The following is an 18,215-nucleotide window of genomic DNA, read 5'->3' on the forward strand; positions in this document are numbered from 1 at the left end:
TGCGCCTAAAAAATGCAACCGCAGAATCGCTAAATCCTGGAGGGACTATAAAGTTGTCCTCTGCAGAGGGAGAGGTAGAAGCATAGGATCTGTTGTGCCACTATAGATCATAATGAATCAGATTATTATGGACAGGGAGGACATGCTCCCAGATCAGCACTCCTACCCTGAGACACCTGATAAATACAGGCCCTGTTTGTATTTGTATTTATTATTATCCCCATTAGCAGCTACTCTTCCTGGGGACCAGAAATATTAAGGCAGTTATAAAATTTTAAAGACATAACAATACATTCATAACAGATTTCACAACACACTATGTGTGTGCCCTCAGGCCCCTACTCCACTACCACATATCTACAACACAAATTCCATGTGCGCCTATGTTTGTGTTGCTTCACAGTCCCCGCTGTTCCATAAGGTTTATTTTTATCTGTTTTTTTAAATATTATTCTACTGCTGCATCAGTTACCTTATGTGGAATAGAGTTCCATATAGTCATGGCTCTATATAGTACTGTGCGCCTCCCATAGTCTGTTCTGGACTTGGAGACTGAAGAGACCTCTTGTGGAATGTTTTGTGGGGTATGCATGGGTGTCTGAACTGTGTGCTAGTCGTTTAAACAGGCAGCTCTGTGCTTTCAACATGTCAATACCTCTCACAAATACAAGTAGTGATGAAGTCAATCTCTCCTCCACTTTGAGCCAGAGAGATTGACGTGCATATTATTAATGTTAACTCTCTGTGTACATTTAAGGGCCAGCCGTGTTGCCCTGTTCTGAGCCAGCCGTGTTGCCCTGTTCTGAGCCAATTGCAATTTTCATAATTCCCTTTTTGTGGCACCTGACCACACAACTGAACAGTAGTCCAGGTGTGACAAAACCAGGGCCTGTAGGACCTGCCTTGTTGATAGTGTTGTTAAGAAGGCAGAACAACACTTTATTATGGACAGACTTCTCCCTATCTTAGCTACTGTTGTGTCAATATGTTTTGACCATGACAGTTGCCTCAACTTGCTCAATTTCCACATGATTTATTACAAGTTTTAGTTGAGGTTTACGGTTTAGTGAATGATTTGTCCCGAGTACAATGCTTTTAGTTTTGGAATGATTTAGGACTAACTTATTCCTTTACCACCCATTCTGAAACTAACCGCAGCTCTTTAAGTGTTGCAGTAATTTCAGTCGCTAGCTGGCGTGTATAGGGTGAGTCATCCGCATACTTAGACACACTCGAAGCCAGCGGCATATTGTCAGTAAAGATTGAAAAAAGTAAGGAATTCCAGAGAGGGAGCACACGTGACAGTACCCCCTCCCCGACGCTCGGCCCCAGTCGCAGGACGCCAACCAAGATGACGATCCCGGGGATCAGGAGCAGACCCTTCACCTCTGCTAAGGCGCAGAAACCTGATGAACCGGCTGAGGAGAGAGAGCCTAATGGGCCTTCCAGGTAGCTCCGGCTCCAACACCCGGACCCGACATCACTCCCAACACACACAAAAAAAAAAACACTCCCTGATGCCTCCCTTTGTTGAGTCGTCATTCTGTAACGATATATTCTGAGAGTCGGGAAGCAAGTTCAGGGAGTGAATACATTTAATAAATGAACAAAACCAGAAACACAAACAGCACACCGACATGAAACAGGAACTATGACGACTGGGGAAGAAACCAAAGGGAGGGACATATAAAGGGCAGGTAATCAAGGAGGTGATGAGTCCAGGTGTCATTATGTGCGTAACCCTGGTGACAGGTGTGCGCCCTAACGAGCAGCCTGGTGACCTAGAAGCCGGAGAGGGAGCACACATGACAGTTGTTGCTCAATAGGGTTAAAAGCTAATATACATTTCATACCTGAATACCAATGAGTTAAATGTCCTGTGCACAGCAGTGCGCCTTCTACAAGGTGCTGGTAATGACAGGATGGCAGAGTATCCGAAACACAGCTGAAAAACGGTACATTTGAAGAAACAACAACGACTTCCAATCAATACTTATTTTTATGATTATGAGTATCAAATCAACGTTGTCTGTCATCGTCATTGTCCGTTTTCATCCTTGTTTCTGATAACTGAATATCATTTGATAGCTGATGATTGGTGCATTTATCGGTCCAGTTTATACTGACACAATTCCTCTGAATCAGAACCCGCTTCACTGTTCCTATAGCAAAGAGCAGTGGGAGCTTCCATAGCAAACTGACAGGAAACCTTTTTGAGTGGAAGGCGCCATCCTAACACAAGAACACACATTTAGCAGGAAGCCAAATGAAGATGACCTGCTTGTGAGTACTACGTGAGTACGACACACACACACACACACACACACACACAATACCTGAGAAGAGAGGCAGAGTGAGTTCGGGGTACATCCTAGCCAGTTGCTGTGAGAGCTGGGCTAGAGAGACGTTGTAGAGGGGAGGCAGAGGTCTGTGAGTCCTATCCAGGATACTACTGGGCTTCTGGTCTGCTATCGTCTTGGAATACACAAGCAGCTTTGCCTCCAGAATCTGGTTATCAAGAAAGAAAGAACACTCTTAGTCCAGGATATTATCAGTCATGGTTGGGGTCCATTCTAATTACATTCACAGGTTGACATTGATTGGGATGAGTGATTTCCATTAGATGGGCCAGTTGCAAAGTCAAAATGGCCTTTATTGTAAAAATGTGTCTTTTGGTCTTAATTTAAGGTTGGATTAGGCATAGAGCTTGCAGTGTGGTTAAGGTTAGGGCTAAGGTTAGGTGTATAACCAGATTTTATGACTTTGCGGCTGTGCCACCTCGCGACCACTCTAAAGACCTGCTTCCAGAACAAGATTCATGACAAAAAGCATTAACCTGCATTCATTTCAGCTAATTCAGGAAGTAAACTGTAAAAACCCTGTTATCAGTTATCATACGTTTATTTAGATAGTCCATCTATGTACATCCTACAGATTGAGTCTATTGGGTGTATTGGTTTGCTGAGCGTCTATAGACAGACTGTTCAAATAAAGTTGTACTCAGTGTAGTTCGTCCTTACCTGCATTAGCTGCATTGAGATTTCATACATTTCCCTGCTGGTGTCTGATGCCTTGAAGAGCACCAAATTCAACAAAGTCACGATGTCACAGGGATAGTTTCTGCAAGTGAAGGATAATCAAGATTAATATCATATTTGGTAACACTTTACAGTACTTAATAAAGCTTGTAGGCGTAATGCATTATGATGAATGCATACAGTGCCTTGCAAAAGTATTTGGCCCCCTTGAACTTTGCGACCTTTTGCCACATTTCAGGCTTCAAACATAAAGATATAAAACTGTATTTTTTTGTGAAGAATCAACAACAAGTGGGACACAATCATGAAGTGGAATGACATTTATTGGATATTTCAAACTTTTTTAACAAATCAAAAACTGAAAAATTGGGCGTGCAAAATTATTCAGCCCCCTTAAGTTAATACTTTGTAGCGCCACCTTTTGCTGCGATTACAGCTGTAAGTCGCTTGGGGTATGTCTCTGTCAGTTTTGCACATCGAGAGACTGAAATGTTTTCCCATTCCTCCTTGCAAAACAGCTCGAGCTCAGTGAGGTTGGATGGAGAGCATTTGTGAACAGCAGTTTTCAGTTCTTTCCACAGATTCTCGATTGGATTCAGGTCTGGACTTTGATTTGGCCATTCTAACACCTGGATATGTTTATTTTTGAACCATTCCATTGTAGATTTTGCTTTATGTTTTGGATCATTGTCTTGTTGGAAGACAATCCGTCCCAGTCTCAGGTCTTTTGCAGACTCCATCAGGTTTTCTTCCAGAATGGTCCTGTATTTGGCTCCATCCATCTTCCCATCAATTTTAACCATCTTCCCTGTCTCTGCTGAAGAAAAGCAGGCCCAAACCATGATGCTGCCACCACCATGTTTGACAGTGGGGATGGTGTGTTCAGCTGTGTTGCTTTTACGCCAAACATAACGTTTTGCGTTGTTGCCAAAAAGTTCAATTTTGGTTACATCTGACCAGAGCACCTTCTTCCACATGTTTGGTGTGGCTTGTGGCAAACTTTAAACTACACTTTTTATGAATATCTTTAAGAAATGGCTTTCTTCTTGCCACTCTTCCATAAAGGCCAGATTTGTGCAATATACGACTGATTGTCTCCCACCTCAGCTGTAGATCTCTGCAGTTCATCCAGAGTGATCATGGGCCTCTTGGCTGCATCTCTGATCAGTCTTCTCCTTGTATGAGCTGAAAGTTTAGAGGGACGGCCAGGTCTTGGTAGATTTGCAGTGGTCTGATACTCCTTCCATTTCAATATTATCGCTTGCACAGTGCTCCTTGGGATGTTTAAAGCTTGGGAAATATTTTTGTATCCAAATCCGGCTTTAAACTTCTTCACAGCAGTATCTCGGACCTGCCTGGTGTGTTCCTTGTTCTTCATGATGCTCTCTGCGCTTTTAACGGACCTCTGAGACTATCACAGTGCAGGTGCATTTATACGGAGACTTGATTACACAGGTGGATTGTATTTATCATCATTAGTCATTTAGGTCAACATTGGATCATTCAGAGATCCTCACTGAACTTCTGGAGAGAGTTTGCTGCACTGAAAGTAAAGGGGCTGAATAATTTTGCAAGCCCAATATTTCAGTTTTTGCGTTGTTAAAAAAGTTAGAAATATCCAATAAATGTCGTTCCACTTCAAGATTGTGTCCCACTTGTTGTTGATTCTTCACAAAAAAATACAGTTTTATATCTTTATGTTTGAAGCCTGAAATGTGGCAAAAGGTCGCAAAGTTCAAGGGGGCCGAATACTTTCGCAAGGCACTGTAAATAGGGTGTCCACCCACACTGCCTAGAGTGGGTGAAAGAGTGCTTTGATGAAATTTCACTTCATCATGTTATAAAATCTTCTTACATATCATTAATATTACATTCTAAAAGTCGGATTTCGTAAACGAATGCATCCGATAATAAGCACTGAGCTCTGTTGACATGGCGGTGCAGGTTTCTCGTAACGACTTTTGAGTATTTTACATTTTGTGGTCGTCGTCTTGAAAGTTGTTTCCACGGGTCGCAAATTGCTAAATTAGCATTACACGTGCTGAATTATATGTAAAAGTCTTTGAAAATAAACATCTTGGAATACACTCAGTGCTCTGTTAAAATTTCACAGAGATAAGCTTATTTTGGTAAGAAATCTTAGAGAAAGAACTGGAATTTCAAATAAATATGAATATGATACTACTGTCAAAATCGATATCCATCTTACCTCTATATTGTTTTTTGTCCTGCGGATTTCGAGAAGATGACGGGAAATGGGAAAGTGAGCCTGTCAGGTAGCCTGGACACCCTAATGTATATTTTTAACCAAGGTAGCCAGTAGCCTTAATTCTTGCTCAGAATCCAGCCTAGCTGACGCAAGTTCTGATATTTCACCACTTTTTTTCTCCCTAATTCTGGCCATCATAAAAGTGTAACCACTCCAATAACTTCAGAACGTATTATGATAGAGACATGAGGTTGGGGCCATTGGTTTTCTTAGAGGAGCATGTATCTACACAATTAACATATTATCTTACCCATTGGACAATGATGTTGTATAAAGCATTATACCAGCAGGTTAAACTATTACAGACTATTTCAACAAATAATTATGTTTCAGTTCAGTATTTGAAGTGTAAGGTTGAGTTATGTAACAGAGAGCGGCATTTGATCAGTTCCTACTCATGATGTCTATAGTAGAGCGGTTCCTACCAATGATCTGTATGATTCTTTTAACTTAGTTCATTTGGATGCAGTCTATCACAGTGCCATCTGTTTTGCCACCAAAGCCCCATATACTACCCACCATTGCAACCTGTATGCTCTTGTTGGCTGGTCCTCGCTACATATTCGTTGCCAAACCCACTGGCTCCAGATCATCTATAAGTCTTTGCTAGGTAAACCCCCGCCTTATCTCAGCTCACTGGTCACCATAGCAACACCCACCCGTAGTACGCACTCCAGGAGGTATATTTCACTGGTCATCCCCAAAGCCAACACCTCCTTTGGCCGCCTTTCCTTCCAGTTCTCTACTGCCAATGACTGGAACAAATTGCAAAAATCACTGAAGTTGGAAACTTATATCTCCCTCACTAACTTCAAGCATCGGCTGTCAGAGCAGCTTACCGATCGCTGCAGCTGTACAAAGACCATCTGTAAATAGCCCACCCAACCTACTACCTACCTCATCCCCATATTTGATTTTTCTGCTCTTTTGCACACCAGTATTTCTACTTGCACATCCTCATCTGCACATCTATCACTCCAGTGTTAATTGCTAAATTGTAATTACTTCGCCACTATGGCCTATTTATTGCCTTACCTCCTTAATTTGCACACACTGTATACAGATTTTCTATTGTGTTATTGACTGTACGTTTGTTTATTCCATGTGTAACTCTGTGTTGTTGTTTTTGTCGCACTCCTTTGCTTTATCTTGGCCAGGTCGCAGTTGTAAATGAGAACTTGTCCTCAACTGGCCTACCTGGTCAAATAAAGGTGAAATAAAAAAAATATAAAAAATATCTGCTGCCACAGAAGGTGACATTTGAGTAGTTTCTACTTCTTTACAGTGATGACCAAATGTTCTTAACTTTCTACTTGTGCCAGAGATGGTGGAATTAGAAGGGTTCCTACCAATGATGTCTGTAGTTCCTACCTGCTGCCACAGATGGTGGCGATGGCCTTGAAACAGCCAGAGGCCAGTTGGTAGGAGCCGGTGAAGCAGCGGTCGACCGCCCAGTTAAACAGGTTGACCTGGTCAGCATTCAACTCCAGCAGCAGAATAACTACCTCACAGCCCAGCTGGCGAACCTAGTGGTCAATGACAGGTGGTCAGTGCCAGTGTGTTTGTGTGTGTGTGCCTGTGTACGTGACCACCATCAACTACTTTGAGCAACCAAACTACCAGATAAATCATGCGTCTTCAATGACGATTTGATCGTTGGTGATACGATCAAAGTTGAACAAAAACATAACTGGAGGTGTTGCTCTGCAATAACGAATGGGGGAGGGAAAGTGTCATTAGACAGAAATATTCCATACTAGATACAGTATATCCATATTGAAAGGTGAATGCCTCTGAGGTGTAAATGCTTTCCTCCTTTTTAAAAGCCTTGAGTAAGACTAGTTTGAAAGGGTAGTAGAAGCTATATGACATCCGTCTTAGCAGGATGAATCCCATTTTCAGGGCTACGTGCCTAGTTTTTACTGTTCATTCCAAGGTTAAAGAATGTAAACACTAGCCTGGTCCCAGATCTGTTTGTGTTGTATAGCTGACAATGACCATACGAGTTGGCAAGACAGCACAAACAGATCTGGGACGAGGCTATGTAAACACTAAACACCAGAACACAAGCTGAAAGTCAACTTTGAATGAGGGAGTAAAAAAACATATACAGAGAGGGACAGGTGATTAATCCAGTCAGTCATGTGACTAAATGGACAAATAATTGAGCAAATTTACCCCGAGACAAAAGCATCTGATCAAAACAATTAGGGAACAGTTGGTAGGAGCTGATGTTGTTTTACTGTGAGGAAACTAAGCAAACTATCAGAGCGCTATTAAGGTAATTGTGTGTGTGTGTGTGGCAATTTTAGGATTAAGGGTTAGGTTTAGGCTTAGGTCTACAATTAGAGTTAGAATTAGGGTTGGGGTTAGTGGTAAGGATTAGGAGTTATGTTTAGGTTACAGGTTAAGGTTAGGGTTATGGTAAGATTTAGGGAACAGGGAAAATAGGATTTTGAATGGAAATACATTTTAGGTCCCCAAAAGGATAGAAGAACTAAATGCGTGTGTGTGGGGGTGTTTGTGTGTGTGATTGGCCACATCACATACCTGTAGGTCCTGGCAGGCTAGAATGTTATCCAGCCACTTATAGAGGTATCCGTCTGGGGACAGTCCAACGTTGTCGAACACAGGTCCACAGCACAACACCGCAGACATGGCCTAGAGAAACACACACACACACACACACTCTAGAAACAGTAGAACATGGCATGCACAGACCACATGCAGTAGGACCAACCCCCATGCTCTCACTCAGGATCATTCAGACACCTCATTCCTAATAAAGGTTGGGTGCTGTATAGCTTCTGTACCATCACCCTGTGAGTTCCAGCACTAACCATGGAGGTTGGGTAGTGCTGCTTATACAGTGCCTTCAGAAAGTATTCACATTCCTTGACTTTTTCCACAATTTGTTGTGTTACTGCGTGAATTGAAAATTGATATAATTTAGATATTTTTTTCACTGGCCTACACACAATACCTCATCAGGCAAAGTGGACTTGTGTTTTTTGAAAATTTTACAAATGGATTAAAAATGAAAGGCTGAAATGTCTTGAGTCAATAAATATTTGTTATGGCAAGTCTAAATACGTTCAGAAGTAAAACGTTGCTAAATAAGTCACATAATAAGTTGCATGGAGTCACTCTGTGGGCAATAATAGTGTTTAACATGATTTTGAATGACTACCTTATCTCTGTACCCCACACATACAGATAATTGTAAGGTCCCCCAGTCGAGCAGTGCATTTCAAACACAGATTCAACCACAAAGACCAGGGAGGTTGTCCAATGTCTTGCAAAGAAGGGCACCTATTGGTAGATGGGTGTTTTTTTTGTTAAAGCAGACATTGAATATCCCTTTGAGCATGGTGAAGTTATTAATTACACTTTGGAGGCTGTATCAATACACTCAGTCACTACAAAGATACAGGTGTCCTTCCTAACTCAGTTGCCGGAGAGGAAGGAAACCATCATGATTTCACCATGAAGCCAATGGGTACTTTAAAATAGTTACAGAGTTTAATGGCTGTGATAGGAGAAAACTGAGGATGGATCAACAACAGTTACTCCACAATATTACCCTAATTGACAAAGTGAAAAGAAGGAAGCCTGTACATAATAATACATATTCCATAACAGGCATCCTGTTTGCAACAAGGCACTAAAGTAATACCGAAAAGAATGTGGCAAAGCAATTAACTTTTTGTCCTGAAAAAAAGTGCTGTTTGGGGCAAATCCAATACAACACATTACTGAGTACCACTCTCCATATATTCAAGTGTAGTGGTGGCTGCATCATGTTATGGGTATGCTTGTAATCGTTAAGGACTGGGGAGTTTTTCAGGATAAAAAAAACAGAATATAGCTGAGCACAGGCAAAATCCTCGGGGAAAACATTGTTCATTATGCTAGCCACCAGACATTGGAAGATGAATTCATCTTTCAGCAGGACAATAGCCTAAAACACAAGGCCAAATCTACACGAGTTTCTTACCAAGAAGACAGTGAATGTTCCTGAGTGGCCGAGTTACAGTTTTGACTTAAATCGGCTTGTAAATCTATGTCAAGACTTGAAAATGGTTGTCTAGCAATGATCAACAATCAATTTGAAAGAGTTTGAAGAATTTAGAAAATAATAATAATAATAATATTGTACAACCCAGGTGTGCAAATCTCTTAGAGACTTATCCAGAGAGATTTTAACATGTATTGACTCAGGGCTCTGAATACTTATGCAATTTAGATATTTCTGTATTTCATTTTCAATACATTTGCAAACATTTTGAAAAACATGTTTTCACTTTGCCACAATGAGATATTGTGTGTAGATGGGTGAGAAAAACATATTTAATCCATTGCAAATTCAGGCTGTAACACAACAAGATTTGGAATAAGTCAAGGGATATGAATACTTTCTGAAGGCACTGTAGCTTTTGTACCATCGCCCAGTGGTTCTAGCACTAACCATTAAGGTTGGGTGGTTCAATGTACTGCTCAGCTTTTGTACCATGGTACCTAACACTGACCATGAAGGTTGCTGTTCAGGACTGCTTTGCCCTTTCTGAAATAAGACACCCAAAGGGATGCATTGCAGTCATGTTATGAAGGAAATGCATACATCTATGAAGAGAATAATGAAAAATATCTCACTAGCTTATATTATGAGGTTATTGTTTTTGATGCTCGGGAACTGACTGAAATTACACGCTTTACACGATTTGAAAAAGTTATGTAAATATACATACACATTTTGTGGGACATGCTGTATTTTGTCAAATTCAACTACGCGACAGACCACACATCATTTAATATCCAACTTTTTACCTCTGAAATATAGCTAACGGATTTCAGGAGAAAAAAAAATAGCGGAAGGCTAGCCAACTAGTCAACTATATAGATATAGGAAACACTTCGGATACGAGGTTGGTGTCTTTTTAAAAACAAAATTAAACGGATATATCTTGCAGTTTAACAAAATAGTAAGGTGGTCAATAACTGATAATACAAGACTTTTTGCTAAGACGCTTATCAAAAAGCTGATAGTAGTAGTATTTCCACTGAAATGTCAAACATGCTAATTGCTAACCCGTTAGCTAACATTTTTACAACACCAATAATCACAAAACATTGATGGCTTGATCACACTGTTGAAGGCAAAATATTTTTTAAACGCTGTTGAATATAGATTTAGATAGCACCCAACAGCACAGTCATAGTGTTTCAAAGCCTGTTGGGACAATGGTGTGAACCACTGGTACAGAAGCTGATAGAAATGTCCAGCAGTTATCTATGCAAAGTAGATGGTCTCCCTGTCACAGGGAGTAGATCAGTAAACAACGCTGACATCATTTTAAATGGTGTAGCCCCTTTGCACCAAGATACACAGCAAACAGTCAGACAACTGGACTGGAATGTCCCACAAACATAGGTTATAAATGTGATACTGACCAAGCCTAACATTTCTTAGAAACGATGGACATTCAATGTTGTCTTGACATGGTTTGGATTCCAGCTATAAATTGACCCTAGTCCATATGGTACAAAATCTACAGTATGTGTGGAGTTGAGGGATAAAGTTAGAAATGGACCGGAGTCAAAAGAAGCAGCAGCAGGGAAAAGTTGAAATGTAGCACTGGCTAAGCTGCAAATGAACATGGCCGCATCATCATACGGTAACTTAAACCCTATCCAGCGCACCGCCTCCGGATCACTTCCCAAGTACATGTTTTATGAGTAGTGCTGCAGAACCAGGGAAATCTCACATGAGGAACAACATGCACTTTTTAACCCTTAACACAGAGGGGAAGGTGTTAATGCGAATAAGAGGTTCTGGAGTTCAGAGGAAGTGGGCTGGAGAGTTTATGTACTACGGCATGGAAGTGGACATCTGCCTGGCCTAGATGGTCAACTCTGAACTAATACCCAATACCCTTATCTATCCAAGATGGCGTTGCAGTAAGACATGTGTATTTGTTTTTGTCTTGTTCCCGTGTCTTATCCCGTGTAAATAACCAGTCATTTTCATGTATAGCTTTAATCTCAGTTTCTATCTACAAACTAAATATACTTTCCTGCAACCCGTCTCACCCAATGTGGTACGGATCTGCTATTTTTATTCCTTATAACTTGAACTTCCATCAGGAGCTAGCCAGCTAACTAGCTACTAGTATTTGTTAGCCACGGCTAGCGGTCTTCACCTTTTTCCTTGTCATCAGCCAGCCTTAGCTCGGACAACACCTCTGTCTGCACAGAGCGATATCAACCCAGAGCATATCAAACTGCTTCTCTCTACCATATCATCGGATTCCTGCCACTCTGGATCATTACACCGGATCATCGCAGCTAACTAGCAGCAAACAAGTGGCTACTGTTAGCTAACACCTCTGTCCCGAAGCAAGCACCAGCTAGCCTTGAGCTAGCCTCAAGCTAGGCCCATATACCAGCTAATTCTAGGGCTACAATACCTCCTTTGCCAATTGGCCTGGACCCTTTATTGTCGACACGAAGCCCCGCTGATCCATCAGGACTGGACTGCCGACGTGATCACCCGATGTGGTCTCAAAAGGCTATTCTGTTACGATGTTGCCGAAGAACCATCTACCGGCCCGCTAGCTTTTCTGAACGCTGTGTCCCCTTCTCGCCTAGCGTAGTAGTGACTACCGAACGGCACCCAGACTCACCTATTGCTGCTCTTTTGACCCTATGATCACTCGGCTGCACAGCTGATGCCCCACTGGACTGTTTCAATAACACGGTACCTCATTTTGTTTACCTATCAGCCCCAGCCATGAACTCAGGTCCTGTATGGTCCTAACTGACCCGCTCTGCCCATTCATCGCCATTTACCCGTTGTTGTCTTAGCTCTCCTGATCAACACCTGTGATTACATTATGCCTCTCTCTAATGTCAATATGCCTTGTCTACTGCTGTCTTGGCTAGTTCTTCTTGTTTTATTTCACTGTAGAGCCCACAGTCCCACTCAAAATGCCTTATATAGCTCTTTTATCCCACCCCACATACATGCGGAGACCTCACCTGGCTTAACTGGTTCCTCCAGAGACAAAACCTCTCTCATCATCACTCAACGCCTAGGTTTACATCCACTGTACTCACATCCTACCATACCCTTGTCTGTACATTATGCCTTGAATCTGTTCTACCACGGCCAGAAATCTGCTCCTTTTATTCTCTGTCCCCAACGCACTAGACGCCCAGTTCTTATAGCCTGTAGCTGTACCCTTATCCTACTCCTCCTTTGTTCCTTTGGTGATGTCGAGGTTAACCCAGGCCCTGTAGCCTCAGTTCCACTCCTATTCCCCAGGCGCTATCATTTGTTGACTTCTGTAACCGTAAAAGCCTTGGGTTCAAGCATGTTAACATCAGAAGCCTCCTCCCTGAGTTTGTTTTATTCACTGCTAGAGCACACTCCGCCAACCCTGATGTCCTAGTCGTGTCTGAATCCTGGCTTAGGAAGGCCACCAAACTAAAATTATTTATTATTATTCCATCCCCAACAACAACATTTTCCACCAAGGTAGAACTGCCAAAAGGGGAGGAGTTGCAATCTACTGCAGAGATAGTCTGCAGAATTATGACATGCTATCCAGGTCTATGCCCAAACAATTTGAGCTTCTACTTTTAAAAATCCACCTTTCCAGAAATAAGTCTCTCGCCGATGTGGCTTGTCAGAGACCCCCCTCAGCCCCCAGCTGTGCCCTGTACACCATATGTGAATTAATTGCCCCCCATTTATCTTCAGAGTTTGTACTGTTAGGTGACTTAAACTGGGATATGCTTAACACTCCGGCCGTCCTACAATCTAAAATAGATGCCCTCAATCTCACACAAATTATCATGGAACCTATCAGGTACGACCCTAAATCCGTAAACATGGGCACCCTCGTAGATATCATCCTGACCAACCTGCCTCATAGATATCATCCTGACCAACATCATATTTTGACATCTGGTTGTAGTGACGTCAGATTACAACCGGGTGACTAAAAATACGTATGTCCTTTCTCAATAGAACGCAACCTAACCACAACATCACATACAACTGCCAGCCTGATGTCTTTACAACCAGTTTTCCCACTGGGTACAGCCAAAGGAGGATTTATTTTGCTGTCTATTGCTGTTGTACTACTGCTTGGTCTTCCAGGAACTAGGCAGGGTTACGGTTTAGTCCAGTTTATTAGGATCCCCATTAGCTACCGCGCATGCAGCAGTTACTCTTCCTGGGGTCCACATGAAACATCCAAATACATGACAAAGTACAGAACAGTAATAAACATGAATATAAGATATTACGTTCAATTCCAAATGAAATCAAATGCAATAAAAGTTAAATATAGGAAAGACACCAAGAGACAACAAAAATGCTATTTACGCACTATTCACACACAGGGTGTACAAAACATTAAGAACACCTTCCTACTGTATTATAGAGTTGGACTCTACAAGGTGTCAAAAGCATTCCACAGGGATGCTGGCCCATGTGTTTCCCACAGTTGTGTCAAGTTGGCTGGATGTCCTTTGGGTGGTGGACCCTTCTTGATACACGTGGGAAACTGTTGAGCTTGAAAAACGCAGCAGAGTTGCAGTTCTTGACACAAAATGGTGCACCTGGCACCTACTACCATACTCCTTTCAAAGGCACTTAAATATTTTGTCTTGCCTATTCAACCTCTGAAAGCCACACATACACAATCCATGTTTCAAATGTCTCAAGGCTTAAAAATCATTCTTTAACCTGTCTCCTCCCTTCATTTACACTAATTGAAGTGGATTTAACAAGTGATTATAGCTTTCACCTGGATTTACCTGGTCAGTCTATGTCATGGAAAGAGGTGTTCATAATGTGTATATACATATTCATATTTTTATATACAGTACAGTTCAATTAAATACAAAACAGATAAAACTGTTCAACACTTTGTGACAAATGGTTTAGTAAAAGCGCTATACAAATAACAAATGTGATTGATTGATGTACCTTGAGGGCGCAGTACTGGTATCTGGTGATCTGGTGGTTCCTGTCACTGTAACGATCGAGAGGCGTGAACATGACGCTGAAGGGACCAGCCCATTGGCTGAACAGGATGAAGAGGTGGTGCCTTAGGCTCTGCTGCGGGAAGAGGAAGCGTCGGTGGTGGACTGGAGGAGAATAGGGGGAGAGGAGGGCAAAGGGGAGAGGGGGACACATGGGAGCAGAGAGGGTGGGAGAAACAGAGAGGAGAGGAGAGTAGATGAGTGCAGAAGGAGAGAAAAAAAAGAAGGACAGTAAATTTGATCTGTTAGTCCCCTTCTCAGAACAGTATATGGGCAACAAAATCACTATGGCATTACAAACTGCTACTGTATGAGACTGAGTGACTAAGAGCTGAATCCCAAACTAGTCCCTTCCCCATGGCCCTCGGCCCTCCATTTGCGCATTCACGTGCGCCAGTGCCATATGTACAAGTGTCCCTAAGCTAAGGTAGTGAAAATGATCAAGGGCGTAGGGCCTAATTAGACCCTCAGATAGTCACTTTGACCAAACCAGCAAGGCTGCAGGCTTCAGAGCGAAGTGCCATCTCATCACGCACTACGATACGTCTGGAGTTTACACCATTTCATACAAAATAATTGAGAGGTGTGCCTTTTTTTATGAGATGTGCTTTTGTGTCTGATTGAGATGTTTTACACACAAAATAAATGAAATACCCCCAAATTAAATGTTTAACTGTTAGAAGATATAAATCTTCTAAAACGCAACAGGTAATTTGTTCATTTGAATTTCATGCTTGTTTTATTATTTAAAAAAAAAGTGGAACATGAATTGCATCATCCAAGTCACAAGTGTGTCCCGAGGTTGATGGGTTCATTGATCCCCTCTCCACTCTATGGAAGTCACCCTCAGAGTTTCATCAGTAACACGTGACAATGGAGGGTCCTCCGAACGAGTTGGTAGAGGCGAGGTTGCTAATTTGGGATTCCCCGATGGATTACAGTCGTGTTCCGTCAGTCATCTCTCATTCATCAGGCAGTCAGGAAGTCTGAAGTCTGGCTGCCAATGAGTCATCATCTGCCCTTCCCCATTTAAGCTACACTATTTTAGGACTGGCGTCCCTTGGGATATGGCCTAATCAAGATCAATGTCACGTGTCCTGAGTCCCTGCTTTCCAAGGGCCTGCACCAACCCTTGACACACGGAGGCCTGTTTTCATCATTCATAAGCTACCAAAAAGTACGACTCAGTAAGATATTTTCGGTGACAGTGTGCATCTAAGGGGACGACAAAACATCAAAATTATTTTGAAACAAAGTTATTTTGGATCCATAGGGCTCTGTTCAAAAGTAGTGCACTATATAGGGAATAGGGTGCCGTTTGGGACATACCCTAAAGGACAAAAAGTAATTTGGTTATTTACCGGGAACACACTGGATGAGGTTGGCCACCATGGCACTGAAGTGAGCTCGGATGTCCTTGAGGATCTCTAGCTCTTTGTCATTCTCCGCCTCCAGAAGCATCCGCGTCAGGTCCACGTACTCTAGGAACAGAGCTCCCAGGGCCAACGTATCCCGCTCCAGAGCCCCGTTCGTGCTGTGGACACCAGACAGACACACAAACAGATGGACAGACGGACATACAGAAGTAGAAAAGAACATCAGTCAAGACAACAGTTCGTTTAGTTTATTTACATATTCGAAACCATACTGTTGCTTTCACATCCAAGGGAGGACAGAGGTATTCTGTGAGTCTTCTGTGCTTCCCAGTGTGTTGGGCAGTGTCTCCAGCATGACCATGAGTGTGCCAGTGAGCATGTCAATGAGTGTGGATTGTGTGTCAGTTGGTGTGTCAGTAAGTGTCACTGAGTGTGTCAGAGAGTGTGTCTGAGAGTGTCAGTGAATGTGGGTTGTGTCAGAGAGCTTGTCAGTGAGCATGTCAGTGATTCACACGAGGTTGGTGGCACCTTAATTGAGAGGACGGGCTTATGGTAATGGCTGGAGCAGAAAAAGTTCAGTATATTGAGCCTAGCAGTGCTTTGCACTGATTCAATTGATTTGGTTTCCATGTGTTTGATGCCATTCCATTAGCTCCGTTCCGGACATTATTATGAGCCGTCCTCCCCTCAGCAGCTTCCTGTGCAGTGACTGGTCAATGAATGTGACTAACCTATCACTGATGACACCAGAGTCAGCCAGCAGCTCAAATATCCTCAGAAGCTGCAGCCTCAGGAGGTCTCTCCGCTCACGGCGCTTCTTGTTCTGAGACAGAAAGAGAGAGAGGGGGGAGTGAGCGAGAGAGAGAGAGAAAGGGAGGAAAAGAGAGAGATCCATCAGCAAGGCACTTCTTCTAATAACTGTTTCATCTACAATGTGTGATCTCCCTTGCCTGGCTACCCATCCACATCGCTTCGGACAAAGTTTCTTCTCCACAATGAATCTGGATTTGCCTTCCTCCCCTACGATTTTAGCTTGCGAACACATTCTGACCTTTCTGATTGGTCCCAGAAACGGATGGGTTGGGCCAGAGCCAGCCTACATGATGACTTTAACTTAAATACTCTGATTGGTTTGATTTTTTTAGAGACGATCCAATCATGATGAATTTGTTTTGTACAACGCCCCTCATTTTGAAGTCACACAAACAACTTCTAGGATGGCAGATTCAGACAAAATGTACAGTATGTAGAGATCAATAGAGCAACGGAATTAAGCTCAGGGTGAGTTGTCAGGCAATGATCTCCCCTCTCTATTCAATGACTTACAATATGTTGCGAAGTAGTAGTTGTGTATATAAGAACAAACTGAAGCGTAATGATGATTATGCCCATAGCTCACCTCTGGTCTTCTCTCCAAAGCTTCCTTCATTAAAGGTTGCAGCTCCTCTACCAGCTCCCTGGACACACACAGAATTACAAATACAACTCCAGAACGGACATTTGGATCCTAGCCACGTGCCTAAAAAACATCCATCTTGCTCAGGAAACCTTTCAATCTAGAAAATGATCACGTGGTATAATATCATATCATATATTGCGAAAGTATTCGGCCCCCTTAAACTTTGCGACCTTTTGCCACATTTCAGGCTTCAAACATAAAGATATAAAACTGTATTTTTTTGTGAAGAATCAACAACAAGTGGGACACAATCATGAAGTGGAACGACATTTATTGGATATTTAAAAAAAAAAAAACATCTCAAAAACTGAAAAATTGGCCGTGCAAAATTATTCAACCCCTTTACTTTCAGTGCAGCAAACTCTCTCCAGAAGTTCAGTGAGGATCTCTGAATGATCCAATGTTGACCTAAATGACTAATGATGATAAATACAATCCACCTGTGTGTAATCAAGTCTCCGTATAAATGCACCTGCACTGTGATAGTCTCAGAGGTCCGTTAAAAGCGCAGAGAGCATCATGAAGAACAAGGAACACACCAGGCAGGTCCGAGATACTGTTGTGAAGAAGTTTAAAGCCGGATTTGGATACAGAAAGATTTCCCAAGCTTTAAACATCCCAAGGAGCACTGTGCAAGCGATAATATTGAAATGGAAGGAGTATCAGACCACTGCAAATCTACCAAGACCTGGCCGTCCCTCTAAACTTTCAGCTCATACAAGGAGAAGACTGATCAGAGATGCAGCCAAGAGGCCCATGATCACTCTGGATGAACTGCAGAGATCTACAGCTGAGGTGGGAGACTCTGTCCATAGGACAACAATCAGTCGTATATTGCACAAATCTGGCCTTTATGGAAGAGTGGCAAGAAGAAAGCCATTTCTTAAAGATATCCATAAAAAGTGTTGTTTAAAGTTTGCCACAAGCCACCTGGGAGACACACCAAACATGTGGAAGAAGGTGCTCTGGTCAGATGAAACCAAAATTGAACTTTTTGGCAACAATGCAAAACGTTATGT

General features: G+C 42.3%; 1 protein-coding gene across 2 annotated transcripts in view; it reads right to left on the reverse strand.

Moving 5' to 3' along the window:
- Positions 1 to 18,215, reverse strand: part of LOC139386324 (protein furry homolog) — a 190,223-nt gene that overhangs the window by 86,137 nt on the left and 85,871 nt on the right. For both annotated transcript variants that reach the window (XR_011629033.1, XM_071131847.1), the window contains exons 25-32: positions 17,137 to 17,194; positions 16,469 to 16,560; positions 15,723 to 15,895; positions 14,306 to 14,466; positions 7,858 to 7,968; positions 6,679 to 6,833; positions 3,021 to 3,120; positions 2,337 to 2,508 (exon numbers count right to left, since the gene is read on the reverse strand). Coding sequence is in view for 1 of the 2 variants with exons in the window: in XM_071131847.1 (XP_070987948.1) it covers positions 2,337 to 2,508; positions 3,021 to 3,120; positions 6,679 to 6,833; positions 7,858 to 7,968; positions 14,306 to 14,466; positions 15,723 to 15,895; positions 16,469 to 16,560; positions 17,137 to 17,194 (1,022 nt within the window). In the remaining variant the exon portion in view is untranslated. The remainder of the gene's footprint in view (positions 1 to 2,336; positions 2,509 to 3,020; positions 3,121 to 6,678; positions 6,834 to 7,857; positions 7,969 to 14,305; positions 14,467 to 15,722; positions 15,896 to 16,468; positions 16,561 to 17,136; positions 17,195 to 18,215) is intronic.

Source organism: Oncorhynchus clarkii, chromosome 27, assembly GCF_045791955.1.
Source record: "Oncorhynchus clarkii lewisi isolate Uvic-CL-2024 chromosome 27, UVic_Ocla_1.0, whole genome shotgun sequence".
NCBI lineage: Eukaryota > Metazoa > Chordata > Actinopteri > Salmoniformes > Salmonidae > Oncorhynchus > Oncorhynchus clarkii.